Raw genomic sequence first — 15,241 nt, 5'->3', positions numbered from 1 at the left:
CCACCACCCCCTGCCAACATTATAAAAATTCCATAGAGTCTCCAACGTGAATATCTAATGACTGTTTAATCTTATATCTAACCAAACAACCATTGCTCCTTTATCCAGCTGAATTATTTTGATTCATACCTTGACTTGCAGATGAATTGAGATTCAGAGTTTTACTGAGGTGCTGGAGAATGAAAAAAAAATTTAAGATATTATCAGACATTACAGGATGGTAATTTTAAATTGAGACTTGGTGCTGAAGGTGAAATATGGAAGCTTTATAGTGGTTGCTTTTATCTGATGATTCCAAGGAGATTTAATGTTCCTAAAGCAAGCTTCAGAAGATGGTAATATTAAGCTTTGAGCCATGTCTGCACTGTACAGTATAGCACTGAACAGAAATACTTGAGCTAGCCGTTGAACTGAAAGTAGCCTATGTGTCTGCATAGATTAGCTAGATGTTTCAGAGTTCTTAGCCCGAGTTCATCAGAGTGCTAACGCAGCTATATTGCTTGCTGCCGAATGAGGATATCGGTGCCCAGCACTGCAAGGTGTACTGTGTACACATCCCTGACTTAGCGCTGAGTAAAGTACCGAACTCCGTGCTGTGTAGAAATACCTTCAGGCTTGCCATGCTGAAGACAGATCTCTGTCAATGGCTGTTACACAGGCCACTTTCACAGCTTTTTCTGGTTTTGATGAGCATTTAAGGTGGTGCTATATAGATTCATATTGACAAATAGATATGTTAGTAGTGGCTTTACCAAAATTATTTAGTCAATATTTCTTACTGTGTTGTAAACGTGTGACTTTATTTTTTCCTGGCCCTTTTGACAAACAACAAAAATTATCAGTGTTTGAAACATGTTTGTGAGGTAGCATGCACTACCTTTTACATATGTCTAACGGCTAATGACTTAATTTAAAACTTTCAATTACAGAGTATGGCACAAAGGATAATAAAATTATCTACAAACACTGCATTGTGGATAGACCTCCATTCCAGTGCTAAATATCTTCTCTAAAAATATGAAGTCAGAAGTCTAATAATTGTCCACTTTCAGACCTGTATTACCTAGCAAGTAACTTCATTCTAAACTGTTACGGTAGAATTAAAAACACGATCTTGCTGGTGTGTGTAATTAACAAACTTTGTATATAACACCAAAGAAGTCAGGGTTGGATAAAGGGGAACTATGATTTTTTTTCCTAATTTTTTTTTTAAGCTATCTGTTACTTTTTCTTCATTGTAGTATTAGTGTTATCTGTAAGATTCATCTGATTACCTCTGACGTCCAGTCTGCACTCTATTTCAGCTTCACCACACTCATTAACAGCTCTACAGGTATAACAGCCACCGTCAAATGGAGTGGGTTTCCGGATTTCCAGGGTCAACACACCCTGTTTACTGAACATGCGGTATTTGGCATCCCCAGAGATATCCATTTTGTTTTTGTACCAGAGTATCTTTGGCTGAAGAACACAAAAGAAGAATTTTAAAATAGAAGGTAGAAAATGGAAGAGGCATGGCTGATCTTACAGCTTTAATTTAGCCATCAAAGGTTTATGCATTATGAGGGCTATATATTACACAGCAGTGTTAATAATTTTTCAAAGAACCTCTCCTCATTCCATACAAACTCATGAAACTAGTAGTTCAAACGTTCAGTATTTTCTTTAACTCTCAAATAGCATGTAAAGAATGTAGGTCTGCGCCCTATTTTATTGCAATTTTTTAAAAACTCCTACAAACTGACTACAAATTCATTCCTTCAGGAGTTATTTAATTGTGCTTATTAAAATATATTTCAATGCTTCAAGTATATTACAGAAAGGGAATTAAACTGCACAGATAATTAGAGCAGAAGTGCCATAAAGGTCCGCAGATGTTGGGTGCAAACTTGGGATGCCAAGGTTTGGGCTGGGAAAGGATTTTCCAAACCATTTATCATAACTTTAGCAACTTCAGGAATTGCAAAATAAAGTTCCTGTTGGCTTCAGCTGAACAATAAAGTGGTTAGCTCTGTACCAATTCAAGCCATTGTGTTTTGTTTCTGGTACCTGAAAATGTGCCTTTAATTTTTATAAATGAAATTGTGAAAATGAAAAATCTGATATAAAGCAAACAGCTTTTGTTTATTTCAGGCTCGTTAGTACATATAGTGAAGAAATAAGCTTTAAAGAGTAGAAGACCAAGCTCTGCATTCGTCTGTTTTACTTTCAGAATTAACATCATCTGTTTCTTCACCCACAAAAAAAATAAAACTACTGTACTGTTTTATAGAGTGCCTTCAAATCTACTGAAACACTTGTGTCTTTGACCTGTGATACACAGTTCCGTGCATCCCAGTTGCCATGCTTAATTTTCTTTAAAGATATCAGCTGTATTTTTTCCTGCCTCAAAATTTTTTGCTTCTTTTTCTGTAGCCTCTTTATCTTTCTGGGTATATGTCTTTTGTTTCAAGACTCCTACCAGGGCATGCATATTGGCTCTGCTCAAAGTGGTAACTTTCTCTTGCCATTCAGATCATATCTGAGGTATACTTGATAATCTATAGTTATTCAGAATCGGAACGCTCTATCAATATAAGCTACTCTCTGTGGAAAGGACCTGTTGCAGAGTTCTGCAGTAGGTACAGAAACTTTTTGTTAAGGTTAATTTGGGCAATGCAGGTACAGAAATGTATCTGGAAAAGCTGCTTTAAGAGTATTGGGTGTACTGAAGGATGAGGACTATTTGTGTCCTTCAGGCTAATGCGGAAGGAAGAGCTAGCATGCTCACATTCAAAAGCCTGTGACTACTGTATTTAACAGCTTAAAGTACAAAGTTTTTCTTAGAATCTTCTTAAAACCATGGAAACTGAATGAAGTGGATACAGATGCACAAAAAGGTCAGTTAACTGAGAGGGAATATCATTACTGTCATTTCATGATGAATCCAAGCTGAGGCAGCTGCTGGAGGATGGATTTTGCCTACAGTTGCTAGTATTTCTTCTATAATGTTCTTGTTCTTTTGCAGCTATTTGCGTGGGTATGCTTCCTTTTTGTACTTGAGTTCTGTCTGGAGCTCCTTCTTCATCCAGTGAACTACAGCAAATGATTGCATTAAGACTTTTTTTTTTTTTTTTAGTTAATTTGAACTTTGAGCAATTATCTTACATGTTTTGCTGTGTAGCTATCAGATTCTTGTGCAGGCATGAGGAAGGGAGAGGAGCTGGAAATAAGCAGCCAGAAGGGGAAGGGAAAAGGGTACTGCATTTTTTGTGATTGTACTAATTTAAATTTATGACAAGATTATGTCATAATATGGTAAATTCCTTCACTGCAGACAAAAAGCCTATTTCCCTTTTTTGAGAAACCTAAATTTAGCTCCTAGCTGATAGAGTTTTTACTGTTTGTTCCTGACTTTAACAAAAAAGTACATCTTTTTGTACTCTTTGAAGAGACTTCAACAAATATATTTAGACTGAGAAAATATTCCTGTGAGATTAAAGAAAAAAAAGCCCCAAAACTTCACACATGACAGCAGGTCTTATTTTAGTTAATTTTGCAAAATAACTCAGACTCTCAGAAAGTTATGTGCACATATTGACATAACAGAAAAACTGGTGTTCCTATGTATCATTTAGGTTAATGGAACAGTATATTACATTAGCTGCTGTTTTCTTGAAAGACTGAAGAGAGCATTGCGAGAAGATACTTTTTTTGTTGTTACCTTCTTCAGTGAGTAGATTTTATGTACGCATGGTACATTTTCAATGGCATGGTGTTACCATAAGCAATGACTGTCCTTTCCTCTGTCACCTTTACTGTATTGCCTCACTGGTTCTGTGCACAACCACACAAACGCTTGCACCATGCATTCTGGTTAAGCATCAATTATGAGTGAGGTGGGAGATAATTGGGTGACCTTTGCTTTTTCTTAACGTAGTCATGTTACACTCCAGTCCCACTGAACTGGCATGAATTCTAAGGCAGCATCTTGGCTTGTTGCGACAATATCAATGACGGTGTAATCTGTACCTTGGGGATTCCTCTTACAGCACAGCTGAGTGTGGTGTTGTATCCTGCAATCACAGAACGGTTTACTAAAGGGTGAGTGAATTTAGGAGGTTCGGAGAAGTCATGTTCTTTGTAACTAGGTGGCTTATAAGCGGTGCCTGCAATTCAAAGAAACAAAAGAGTAAGAACCGTGTTTTCAATTCTGTTGACTTGCATACAATCTATTTGTCATTTAATTTGCCTCTATGATTTAGAGAAGCTTCAGAGCTATGGCATTTATGATATAACAAATCTTTAAATTCGCTTCACTCTAAAACACATCTCATGTTTAATGCTTTAGTTAAAGTAAAAGGTCCTGGCAATCATGGGTTTTCAGCTTCTGTTAAAAATATGAAAGCCATATATCTGCAGGGGAAGTCTTCACCACAGACATCTTAAAACTTTTAACCCCAGAATGTAAATATAACCCTCCAGTTGTATTATTTTCTTAAAATAATATAGTTTAGGAAGACTGTGTGATTAAATATTTTTGAACAGATGTTTGTGTTAGTACAGGAGATCTGCCTAGATAAGGGCTCTCGATGCTAAAATACTTTATAAGTGCTAGTTACTAAGTGATGAAAATATCTCTAGTGGTGCATCTAGTAACACTGTATTTTCCATTTACCAATGTATTACTTCTGGTACTTAGTGGCTTTTGTGATCTTTGTTTTGAAGAATATGTTACCTGTTTTTTGGATATAGGCAGGATTTTTGGTGGTTGCAGCAGTTTCACTCAATCCACACAAATTTTCACTGAAGATTCGAAAAAAATACTCATTTCCCATAATCAGGTCTGACACTACACAGTTTGTGCGACGATAGTGATCAAAAACAGTATACCATTCCTGTAACAAGACTATACTGTTTAGAAAGATGCTATGAGAGGTCAGATATGGTGCTAGTTTTGGTATGGAGAGATCCTTCTTGCTACAAGGAAAAGACAGGTAGACAGGTATTTAACACTAGCCTGCAAAATGAATATTATATTGCTTCCCATGAAGATCAGCTGATCTATTTTCTTACTTTTATTTTCTGCTGGTGTGATAGATGTATGAATACCTACATTTTGAGAAAAAAAACCTCTTTACATTTTAGCCCTACTCGTATCTGGGGAATCTGATACAGGATGTGTCTTCAGAACATGACTACTTGATGGGGACTTCCATGAGAGAGATGTTTTCCAGTTTGACTGGCATACATACCTCTCCCAGTATATACCTTACTCTGCCCAGCATCTGAGTTGAAGTCTAACTCTTCCTCCCTCCCCTTCAGTTTTTCCCTGCATTTATGAAAAATATAATTCCAAATAAAAAATATAATTCCACCTTCTGAGTAGCACTATCTGTCCAATCACCACCAGAGATGGGACAGGCTAGGTCTCTCTTTTTACATTTTCTACCGGGCATTTTATACCATTCTATACTTAGCGTTCTGGTTCTTTTTAGCTTCTATTCTTCAATGTTTAACTGCCTCCAATATGCCATAGTACACCTTGGACACACAACTGGGAGTCATGAATTCAGCTGTTTTCCTCAAGTCTCTGTGTTCCCAGAGCAGGTAGGAGTTTAAACTCCATACAAAGTCACTGACTCAGTGCAATTTCTTACCATTGTCTTTTTGTCAGCTTTCTGGACCATGTAGCCCAAGATCTGTGCATTGCCATCATCCTGTGGAGGTGTCCACTCCAGGGCTGCATTAAATCCCCAAACATCTACAAGCTTTATATTCTGAGGAGGACCAGGCTTGTCTGCAGAGGAGACATGAAAAAAAACCTCAGCTTTTGGTTCAAGATCCAAGACCTTTGTCATTTCCTCCCATGCAGGGAAAAAATAGAACTTGATAGCAACCTATAATTGTTCCATAGCAATACACTTCATTTATGTGAAGTTGAAACTGTAAACAGGAAAGTTGGGAAATTTTCAAATACCCTCTTAATACTCTTCTGAGAGGCCTGAAACCTACTGAGAAATAGACAACACAGTAGAATTAGTAACATAGGAACCAGACAAACTCTTCCTTAAAATGGAATAAGAAGTTTGTGTTGTTTGGATGGGTGCGATTAACTCTTTTACTACAGTTTTATTACTTGCTTTGTTACCTCAGTGCAATTTCTCAGCCATTTAGGTACACAGAGTAATATAAACAACAACGGCAACTGGGTATATGTTCCTCTCAGCTAAGGAAGGCCGGCCATTTGGGAATATACCTGACTCTTTTTCCTGTTGCCTCAGTGCTTGTTAGCTTGCCCACTAGTGACATTTCTCTGTAATAGCTAGAAAAAGAACAAACTCTCAAAGAGGTACAGAAGTCTATGTCCATTTTAAGATATCTGGAAATATATAGAAGAATATATATTATGAAATTATAATAATTTTCTTTTTTCCTTCTTTTAAGGATGATTCATATTTATACCAATGTTCTTTAGTCAAATGCTGTAACATTTAAATTAGATTTATTAAGTAATATTCCTGTCTGTTTTAACTTGAAGATGCTAGTTCCCCTTTTTGATATGTTAGATTGTTGCTCACAGTTACAGGGCCTGTTGGGGAGATGATCATTAGGCTTGGGTAGATGGTCTTGTGATTAGGTGAAGGATAGTTCGGGATCATTCTAGCTAGCTGAATGGAAACTGTCTCCCCTTTTTGTAGCTAAGCTGGAAAGATGAAGAAAACGGTAAAAACCTGATGGATGAAGGTTTGAGATGAGCAAAGCACAAAGGAATGTAATTATAGATTGCTTGTAATTATAGATTGCTTGTAATTTAATTCCTTGAAGAAGGATATGCAAATCAGTAATAAACCAGCCTTTGTTATTAGGGGAACTGTGACTTTCTATGACAAAGCTTAATGTGCTAATTCTCTTTTCACTGGCGTACTTTGGAATCAAAGACTGCTTTATAATTAGCTGATCTCTTTTTGTCCTCCTTCAAATTGCTAAACACTGGAGCCAACTAGAACACTTCATGAACTTTAGTAAGGAATATGGAATGCATTGCTCTCCATTTATCGTCCTCTTTCTTCCTCTCTTACACTAACATTTCAGAGAAAAAGCTGCCATCTTCTGTTTCTCAACACCTACCAACTTCAAGCAAAGCCTTCTTTCTTCTTCCCTGTTTCTGAAGTAGGGAATGGTAATGTGTTGTCAAACGAACAACATTGCTTATGAAGGTGTGGAAATGTATTTATTGTTATCCTGAATCACAACTTAAAATCTAGAAATATTTCTAGATGTGTATCTTCATTATACAGAAATCAATTAATCTATTCTGATTTGAAGAGAAGAATTTTGGATACTACATATGAATACCTGTGTGGGTATGAAAACTGTAACAGTCTCAGTGGGCAAAGCTCTACAAGCCCTGAATGTGTATTATAATCTAATAGTAGACAGATGTTGTGATATTTAGCAATTTGTTAATTATTTTCAAGTCTACCTACTGTTGTAACCCTCCACAGTATCTGCCTAGTTTTACAAGTATTTTTCCTGTGTGCTTACCTACAGATATATCTACACAACAGTTGTTTTTTGTTTTAAAAGGATGCTTATACATTGCTTTGTCAAAAACTGTGGAGAACTTGGTGATGGTAGTTGGTTTAAATACTATAGGAAGAGATTGATAAATGGAAGAAAAATACAGTCTTAGGTGCAATGAAAGGAAAAAGAACACTTTTTGCAGAGGCCTCACTGAACAGATAGATTTTGAAGCCTGTGCCTTATTGCTCCTGGTTACCTAAAAGCAATTATCTGGGAACCTCCCTTCAAAACTAAAAACAATGGGATGGCAGGTCATTCGTTAATTCAGTAATCTATTGGAAGAGTTAGACTTCAGGAATGTGTGTGTGTGTGTATATATATATATTTAAGACATTCTTATGTATGTGTTTATGTACATAGATATAGATATGATTTCAGAGTATGACTTTACTAAGAACAGAAAAACACTTTAAGCCTTAACCTGCTATTAGATTAATGTGATAACAACTCAATGATGTATTAAATAATCCCTTTTTAATTTTTAATAAATTATTACATCTACCCATGGTGGTATAGAAGGGATAAAGAAGAAGAGTGTACTGAAATCCTCAATACTTGTAAGGCTTTGTAAAGGACAATCTTACAAAAGGTAGAGATGGAAACATTTGCTAAATGGATTTTTATATTCTTGGTCTTGGTGGTTCGATGGGATAATGCAATCTGCAAGAATATATATTCAAAATTCCTTTGTAGAATTGTAGACTGTTCCTTTCTCAGTACTAACCAGTACATCTCTAGCTGATAATTTGAACAGAGGATGGGAAAAAATCCTAGTGATGCATCTGTAGCAAATTACTTTCCTCTGTAGGACACTGTGTTAGAGTGGGGATTTATATTCTGGGGAAATATTCTGCTACCCTCAGCACAAGCTTATCTCAGGATTTTTGCATATTACTGAATTTTATAGAATGGGAAGAAGAGATAAAGTGTGAATTATTATTTTCAAATAATAAATAATGAGAACAATAAAGAATTCCAGTTAAAAAAAAAATAAATATAGAACTGAGGTTTGCTTTGGTCAATAGAAGGCATAATGGATGGCATCATTTATTGATGCATGTAGAGGGAGAAAAAAGTTGAGGGAACTATTTTTCAGAGATTGGAGAGATTTTCATTATCTAAGACCTTTCTATAAGTATTTGAAATATACTGTATTCCCATAGTAAAAGTCCGTATTTTGTAGGTCTCTAGAGTAAACCGCAGCAATTGTTTTGGCAATAAGGGCAGGTGATAGCAGTAACAGCAGTGTTTCCTCCTGTTTGGAACTGACAGGTGACTGATCATAGCAGCAGAGCTTTTGGTTACCTGCATTCTTGCCTTACTCCAAAAAAAGATAAGGGCTGAGGCTACAAGCATTAGTCCTTCATCAGGTAGACATTTGCCAAGGGAAGTTAGCTGATGAACAGACATCTTAAAAGATCACAGATTGATTTCTTATATCTCTGAAAGCTGGGTTGGCTTTTCAGCATGCCATTCTACAGCACCTAAAGCATTACCAGTAGTATAGAAAGAGTGCCTGACTCACCCATGTTTCTTTCCTGCCAAGAAAATATAAAGTCTGGAGAGCAAAAAGTGCTGTTGACAGAATTGAAAAGAGGTAGTTATGATGAAAGAGTGACAGAATCAAGAATCAGAGTAGATGCCTTGGTTGCAGAAGTATGTGCGTGTGTTACAAGCCCTTTCTCTTCTTGGCCAGGAATTAAAAGAAATTTATTTATTCACTTTCAGTTGAGCAAGCTGCCCAACAAGTAAAAAGTTTAATACCTGTCCTCCAACTCTGACGTGTATTAATCTGTGTGATAAAATTAGTTGCTTTTTTATCAGCCATTCATTTTCTACATGGAATAACTCTTTGACAATGGTACATGTATGTGTTTTTATGCCTTTCTACAGTACCAAACAATGGGTGGAAGATACCTGGTACTATGCTGTAAGAGCAATGTGCTAGAATCTAGAGTCACTGACTAGTTTTAGAAAGGTATTTTGGTGTGTAGGGTGCACTTCTCCCCGTTATCCGAGTCCCTTGGGATTACTTTTGTTTTAGCTGCCATTTACTTTTTTTGCTGTTGCAGAACTGCAGCCATCCTGTTGAGCAGAAGCAGCTGGTGGTATTAAGACAGATTTGCTCCAATTTGTTATGCCTTTCTTGTTTGCTCTTGGCACCACTGCATACCCATTCTGCCAACATTATTTTATAAAACTTTAAGCAGAATACAGTCAGCATTATATCTTTAATTCCAAAGCATTAAGAGTTATGTTTAAATACTCTTTTTGTGCCAAAATACATATTCTAAAAATGTATTGATACATTGAAGGAAATTTGGCATCACAGTGTGGAAGTGTGGGGAAAGAGAAGTAAAAACAATTATCAAGAATGTTACATAGAGCTGTAATGAGGAGAAATACAAGAGCTCTGGCTGAACATTAGTGAAATCTGAGTAGGCAAGGTCTCAGAATATATCTCACAAAATCCCAAGGGAAGTTAATGAAACTTTGGCAGTGCATTCCTTTAAAATGACACTAGAAAAGAGACTAGAAATTGTATAATGGAGAATAAGCCTCCACTAAGCCTCAAGCTAACTAGACACTCTTAACAGAGTAAGGCATTAAATGTGAATTTTCCAAATTCACAGGACTGTGTCTTGTTGTCATTTGTAATTCTCGGAACAGTAGAGTTATATTAGTGCAATGATTTTATCTTCACTGTCCTTATCTGCTGAAGAAACCCAGTAAGAGTATATCCATTCCAGGATTCCTATTTCTTTTGTTGAGGACAATATGGCTATTCCCAAGAACACCAGAACTCTCAAATTTTTTCTATCACTCTCAAAGTGGTAGAAAGAAGGGTGATAAAGATGATTAAAGATATGGAATGGCGTCTTTTTAAAAATAAACAGAGTCTAAAACTTGAGAAAGTTAACTGAGGAGAGTGTGACTGAAGGCTATAAAATCATGAGTAGCTTGGAAAAGGTGAATAAATGATTATTCATGGTTTTTCTGATACAAAACTGTGTGGATATCAAATGAGATTATCAGGAGAGAGACTCAAAACAAAGAAAATAGGTAGTTGTACATGCACTTAAACTGAAATTCCTTACAAAAGGATATTTGGATTCTGAAACTAGACCTGGATTAAAAAGCTGACTGGATAAAATCATGCAAGAAAAAGATTCCCCCAAGAGCTATGTGGGACACAGATAATCCCTCTCCCTCTGAAAGTCTCTAGGAAACAGATAGTTTCAAGCTGGGAAAATATACTAGGAAAATAGAGTGACAGGCTAGCCCTGCTCTGAGCTTTGTCCTAGTCATCTGCTATCGACCATTGTCAGAGAAAGGATTCTGAGGTAGTTGGATCTTCAGATTGCTTCAGTATGGCTACTATTTTGTTTTGTATGATACGCTTAATTTTGATGTCGTTAGGTTCTTACCTATGATTTGCATTGTTATTGCAACTTTATCAGTCATGTTTTCTATCTGAAGAGTGAATTCATATGCTCCTGAGTGATGAAGCTCTGCCTTTCTGATGAAAAGGATTGTGTCCGTGTTGCTGTTCCGAATTGCCACATCCTTGGAGTCTAGAGTTTGACCATCTTTCATCCAAATGATTTTGGGTCTTGGTTTACCCTGAAGAGAAAAAAAAAAAAAATTTTTTTTTCTTTTTAGGCTATAGTAGATTTCCATTTTTCATTTTTCTGTTTTTTAGTGGTCTATAAGTCTAGAAAGCCTAATTTAATATGCAGAGTTAAGATAGTAAACTCTCTAAATACTTTCCAATTTCTGTTTTCTTGCAGACAAATATTTGCTCCCATCTGTGTGATTTAGTTGCACCATGCCCTGAGGATGCCATTTAGTTACCGTTAGAGAAAAGACTGAAATTATACTGAGAACAAATCCAGAAAAAATATGCTTGTGCTGGTCTGGTACTCTTTCCCAGGCATCTGTGAAGCCAACAGTTGATCTGGCTCGCTCTGATTATTATTAAGTAACAGAAGTCTTTAATATCTGAGGAGTTTATTAGCTTTTTTCCCCCTTCTCCCCCCTTTCTTAAAACATTTGATTCTCTATCCCCAGGCATTTTTAAGATCTTTCGAAAAATTGTTATAATCTTGAAGTCTTGGGTTGTGAAACTTACTGTATAATTCTTTCTGCATTGCAAAAATTGTTTTGGTGACTGTCAACCTAAGCAGTCAGTGTTGCTACACCCACGGAAGATGACGTTGTGGAATCAGTAAGGTATCTGTGGTTTACCTCATTGTCACTCAGCTATTTCTAGGAAAACTGGTAGATAATATTTAGTTCTTCAAAAGTTGTTTGAGTACTACTTCCACAGTACAGCTCCAAACCAATAATCCCAAGAAAACAGAAAAGGGCCATATCATATTTATTAACTGTACTTATAGTCAATCTAGCAGAAAATAACTCGGTGGGTTTTTTTAAGTTTTTCCCAGATTAATATGGTGAAACAGTGCAGCACAGGGCTAGATGAATGCCAGGAGCAGCTCAAATGGGTGGGGAGGGAAAGTGAGACCATCCAAGCCAGCAGTCAGATCTGCTTAGGCTGCCCTGGAACTGAAGTCTAAGGCACTGAAATTAGGACATATACTGCCTCCGCCTCTAGTAAACAGCAGAGAAAGCACCTCTAGAAGGCTCCTCAATTCACTGGGTGTCTGGAAGATACTCTGTAAGACTGTATCTTTTTTCTTAGGCTACAGAGGGAGGTACTCTGTAAGACTGTATCTTTTTTCTTAGCCTACAGAGGGAGATTAGGATACTCAGACTCTTGGTTTAGGTGCCTAAAGGTAGGCAGAATAAAAATAAATCTTTGTGCTTTGCTGCACCTTTGTTTCAGGTTTGTCTGGTATTTGCTCAGAAAGTCTGTGCAGCATAATTTTATTTTTCTGTGGTATTAGAGAAAAACTTCTTCTTTTGTAAGAGTCAGGCCAAGATCCGTCCAAAATTACACTTAAAGGACTTCTAAAACACCTAGAAATTACTATTCTTTAATAGATGCTCTTTTCTCTGGCATGTAAATCACCAGATGTATTGTAATTGATTTTACATTGGGGCTGATAATAAAGCTTGAATGAGCAATGTTTTTGGATCTTCCAGTTTCCCCGTCTGGTAACTGATTTTCTTACTGCTTTCTGCCAAGGAGTATAGTCACCTCAGGCCTGTAGCTCTGAAATATTAGATACAAGATTATTTTGTCCAGTTCTAGTGTACCTTCACCCTGGTCTCATTTCATAGAACCCTTACAAAAACCCATTAGAGGAAGACATGGGTTCCCTTCTTCAGCTGGAAGGTGTAGTAGAAATTCTTGAACAAGTAAAAGGATGTGTTTTGTTTTGTTTTGTTTTTCCATATCCATGTCTGATTATTGGTGAACTTGACAAGAATTGACTCTATTTTACTTTCCACATATGTGTATATTTTAAAATGATATGAGGATTCTTCTTGAAAATTTTGGCTAGGGGAATGATTTCAAAATAAAAACAATCTAGTTAAAATGGCATACTTATATGGAAATTTTATTTAAATTTCTAATTTGTCAAGACAAATACTTGGCTAGGTTTTCAGACTGATTACAAGATTTAATAGTTCTTGATGGACTGAGTAATGAGGTGAATCGAGGATCTGGCCTGGGCATGAGAAACCATAGCATTATCTTTATCATAAGAAATATCTTGACTATAAATCAAGCTTTGCTACTGCTGGTGTTCTAGTGTGGTTGATCAGATATGTTCTCTCATGGCACCTCCTTTTTTGAGGTGCTATGAGTGCCAGTGAAAGATTGCAAGTTTTCAAAGTGTTGGTTTTCATATACTCTTATATTTATAGACTGTGAAAAGCATAAACAGATAGAAAGCATGTTCCTAATACATATCTCAGAGGATTGGATTTCTGCAATGTGTAATAGGTAATCTGAGAGAGAACAGTGAGTGACAGAGTGGGTAAACAGCACACCAGAGAAACTTCAGGGAGTTTACTGCCAGGGAAGAACGAATTTAAATGCTTTTAGATGTTTATATTCACACATATATGATGGGCAAGAAGACTGCTCAGTAATACTGTGAATTTTATCCACTAATAGCACGTAATATTGCTTCAATCATGTGCCCGTGTAGTTAATTTTGAAACAAGAATGTATTGATTCCCTTCCTTTCAGCAGAATGTCCCACCTGCTTAATGCACTCAACAGAAAAAGGGTTATTCATAATGTTGTACTTGTTCTTTTCTGTACATTTTAATCTGAAGAATTGAATAGATTTGCAAATAGCATTTAGCCCACGATACCTTGACAAGGTATTTAATAGAATTTCAGTGTTAAATGACACAGTAGTGACCACAGAGGTCACTGGCAGGGTTGCACAGAAACTGTAAATAGTAGAAGACACTTACACTTTAGTTAGATAATATTCTGCCTGCTTGTGTTCCCTAGCTCAGGGTTCACAGTAATTCCAGTATTTATGTATTTTCTCCTATATCTTTTTTTGTAATTTGAAGATTGCAATCATATCTACTTAGAGTCTTTTTCTTCAATGAAATGGCCAGCGATTTAAACTTTTTCAAAATGTAAAGTGAAATGTTCTTTTTGCTTTGCTTTTTTTGAAAGATCCTCAGTTTTGCATATTCTAAATAGCTTTTGCAGTATTAAGAATTGCAGCTATAGCTGCAATTCAGCACTATTACAAATTTAATTCACTCAAAAAATACCTCTTGAATTAAAATCCTCTGGTTTTGGTTCTCGGGCTAAAACTTGTTGTTGACGGATAGATGTTAGCCTTACCTTTTAGGAGACAAGAGTTTATACCAACAGATGATTTGTCTGTCAGTCAGCTACTCAAATGACTTTTTAATCAGTTGGTTCATTTCAGCTAAATTTGACAGTGCACTAGAAATCTCTAAGATTAGCTTAGTACAGTTTTGTGAAAACTGGTGGCAGGGTGAAATACCAAAACCTCATTTAGTGTCCCCACTGAGAAAAAGTCAGGGAAGACTTGGTCTTTATCTGTTTTGTTTGGCAACAGCTGAATGATCAGGCAGGATAAGTGAAGCTCTGGATTAGTTGCTACGTGTACTTTCTCTGGCCCAGGGAACAGAGGGCTTGTCAGCTAGGACTACCTAGGGGAGTAGGGCAAAGAACTGGCAAATCTCTAGGAATATTGCAATGAGGCTGCTCTAAGCAAAAGAGGTGGGTTAGTATGCTGGGAAGATGGTGATACAGGGGACATAAGACACAAATCTATAAAATGCCAAACTTTATCAGTTCCTCTGCTTATGGGACAGCTTGTCAATTTTGTGCAAATTTTCTTCAACTCAGATATCAAAACAGCAAAAATATCTGTTTATTTAATGTATTTTTTTTAAGACTTACATAACTCAGAAATATCAGATGTAAAATCTTGAATTTTGCATGTGGCTAGACCTCAGTGAAGGGGCCATTTTAGCAATTTTGGAGATAAGAAGCATGAAAGAAAAAAACAAGCATGTGATTATGTCGAAGTAGTGCAAGCATGCAATTCAAGGCAGTTACTCCATGTATTGGTTTGCAACTGTTTACTGATTAGATAGATCTTTGTGAAAATGCAACTTGTCATGTAACCCAGTAACCACAGGGCAAAAGACGTGTATGTTTTATTTTACATAGGTTTTGCTCTTACATAGATTCCTGCCC

General features: G+C 36.5%; 1 protein-coding gene across 1 annotated transcript in view; it reads right to left on the bottom strand.

Annotated features, from left to right (window-relative positions):
• Positions 1-1,221: 1,221 nt before the first annotated feature.
• MYBPC3 (myosin binding protein C, cardiac) overlaps positions 1,222-15,241 on the bottom strand; it is a 63,591-nt gene continuing 49,571 nt past the window's right edge. Inside the window, 5 exon segments of the mRNA XM_009277588.1 lie at positions 1,222-1,461; positions 4,012-4,148; positions 4,718-4,877; positions 5,640-5,779; positions 10,995-11,190. Coding sequence (XP_009275863.1) covers positions 1,222-1,461; positions 4,012-4,148; positions 4,718-4,877; positions 5,640-5,779; positions 10,995-11,190 — 873 coding nt within the window.

The sequence above is a fragment of the Aptenodytes forsteri genome, unplaced genomic scaffold (genome assembly GCF_000699145.1).
Source record: "Aptenodytes forsteri isolate BGI_AS27 unplaced genomic scaffold, ASM69914v1 Scaffold146, whole genome shotgun sequence".
Taxonomy (NCBI): Eukaryota; Metazoa; Chordata; class Aves; order Sphenisciformes; family Spheniscidae; genus Aptenodytes; species Aptenodytes forsteri.
Note: the sequence above shows the minus strand (reverse complement) of the source record. Positions and strands in the feature narration are given on the sequence as shown.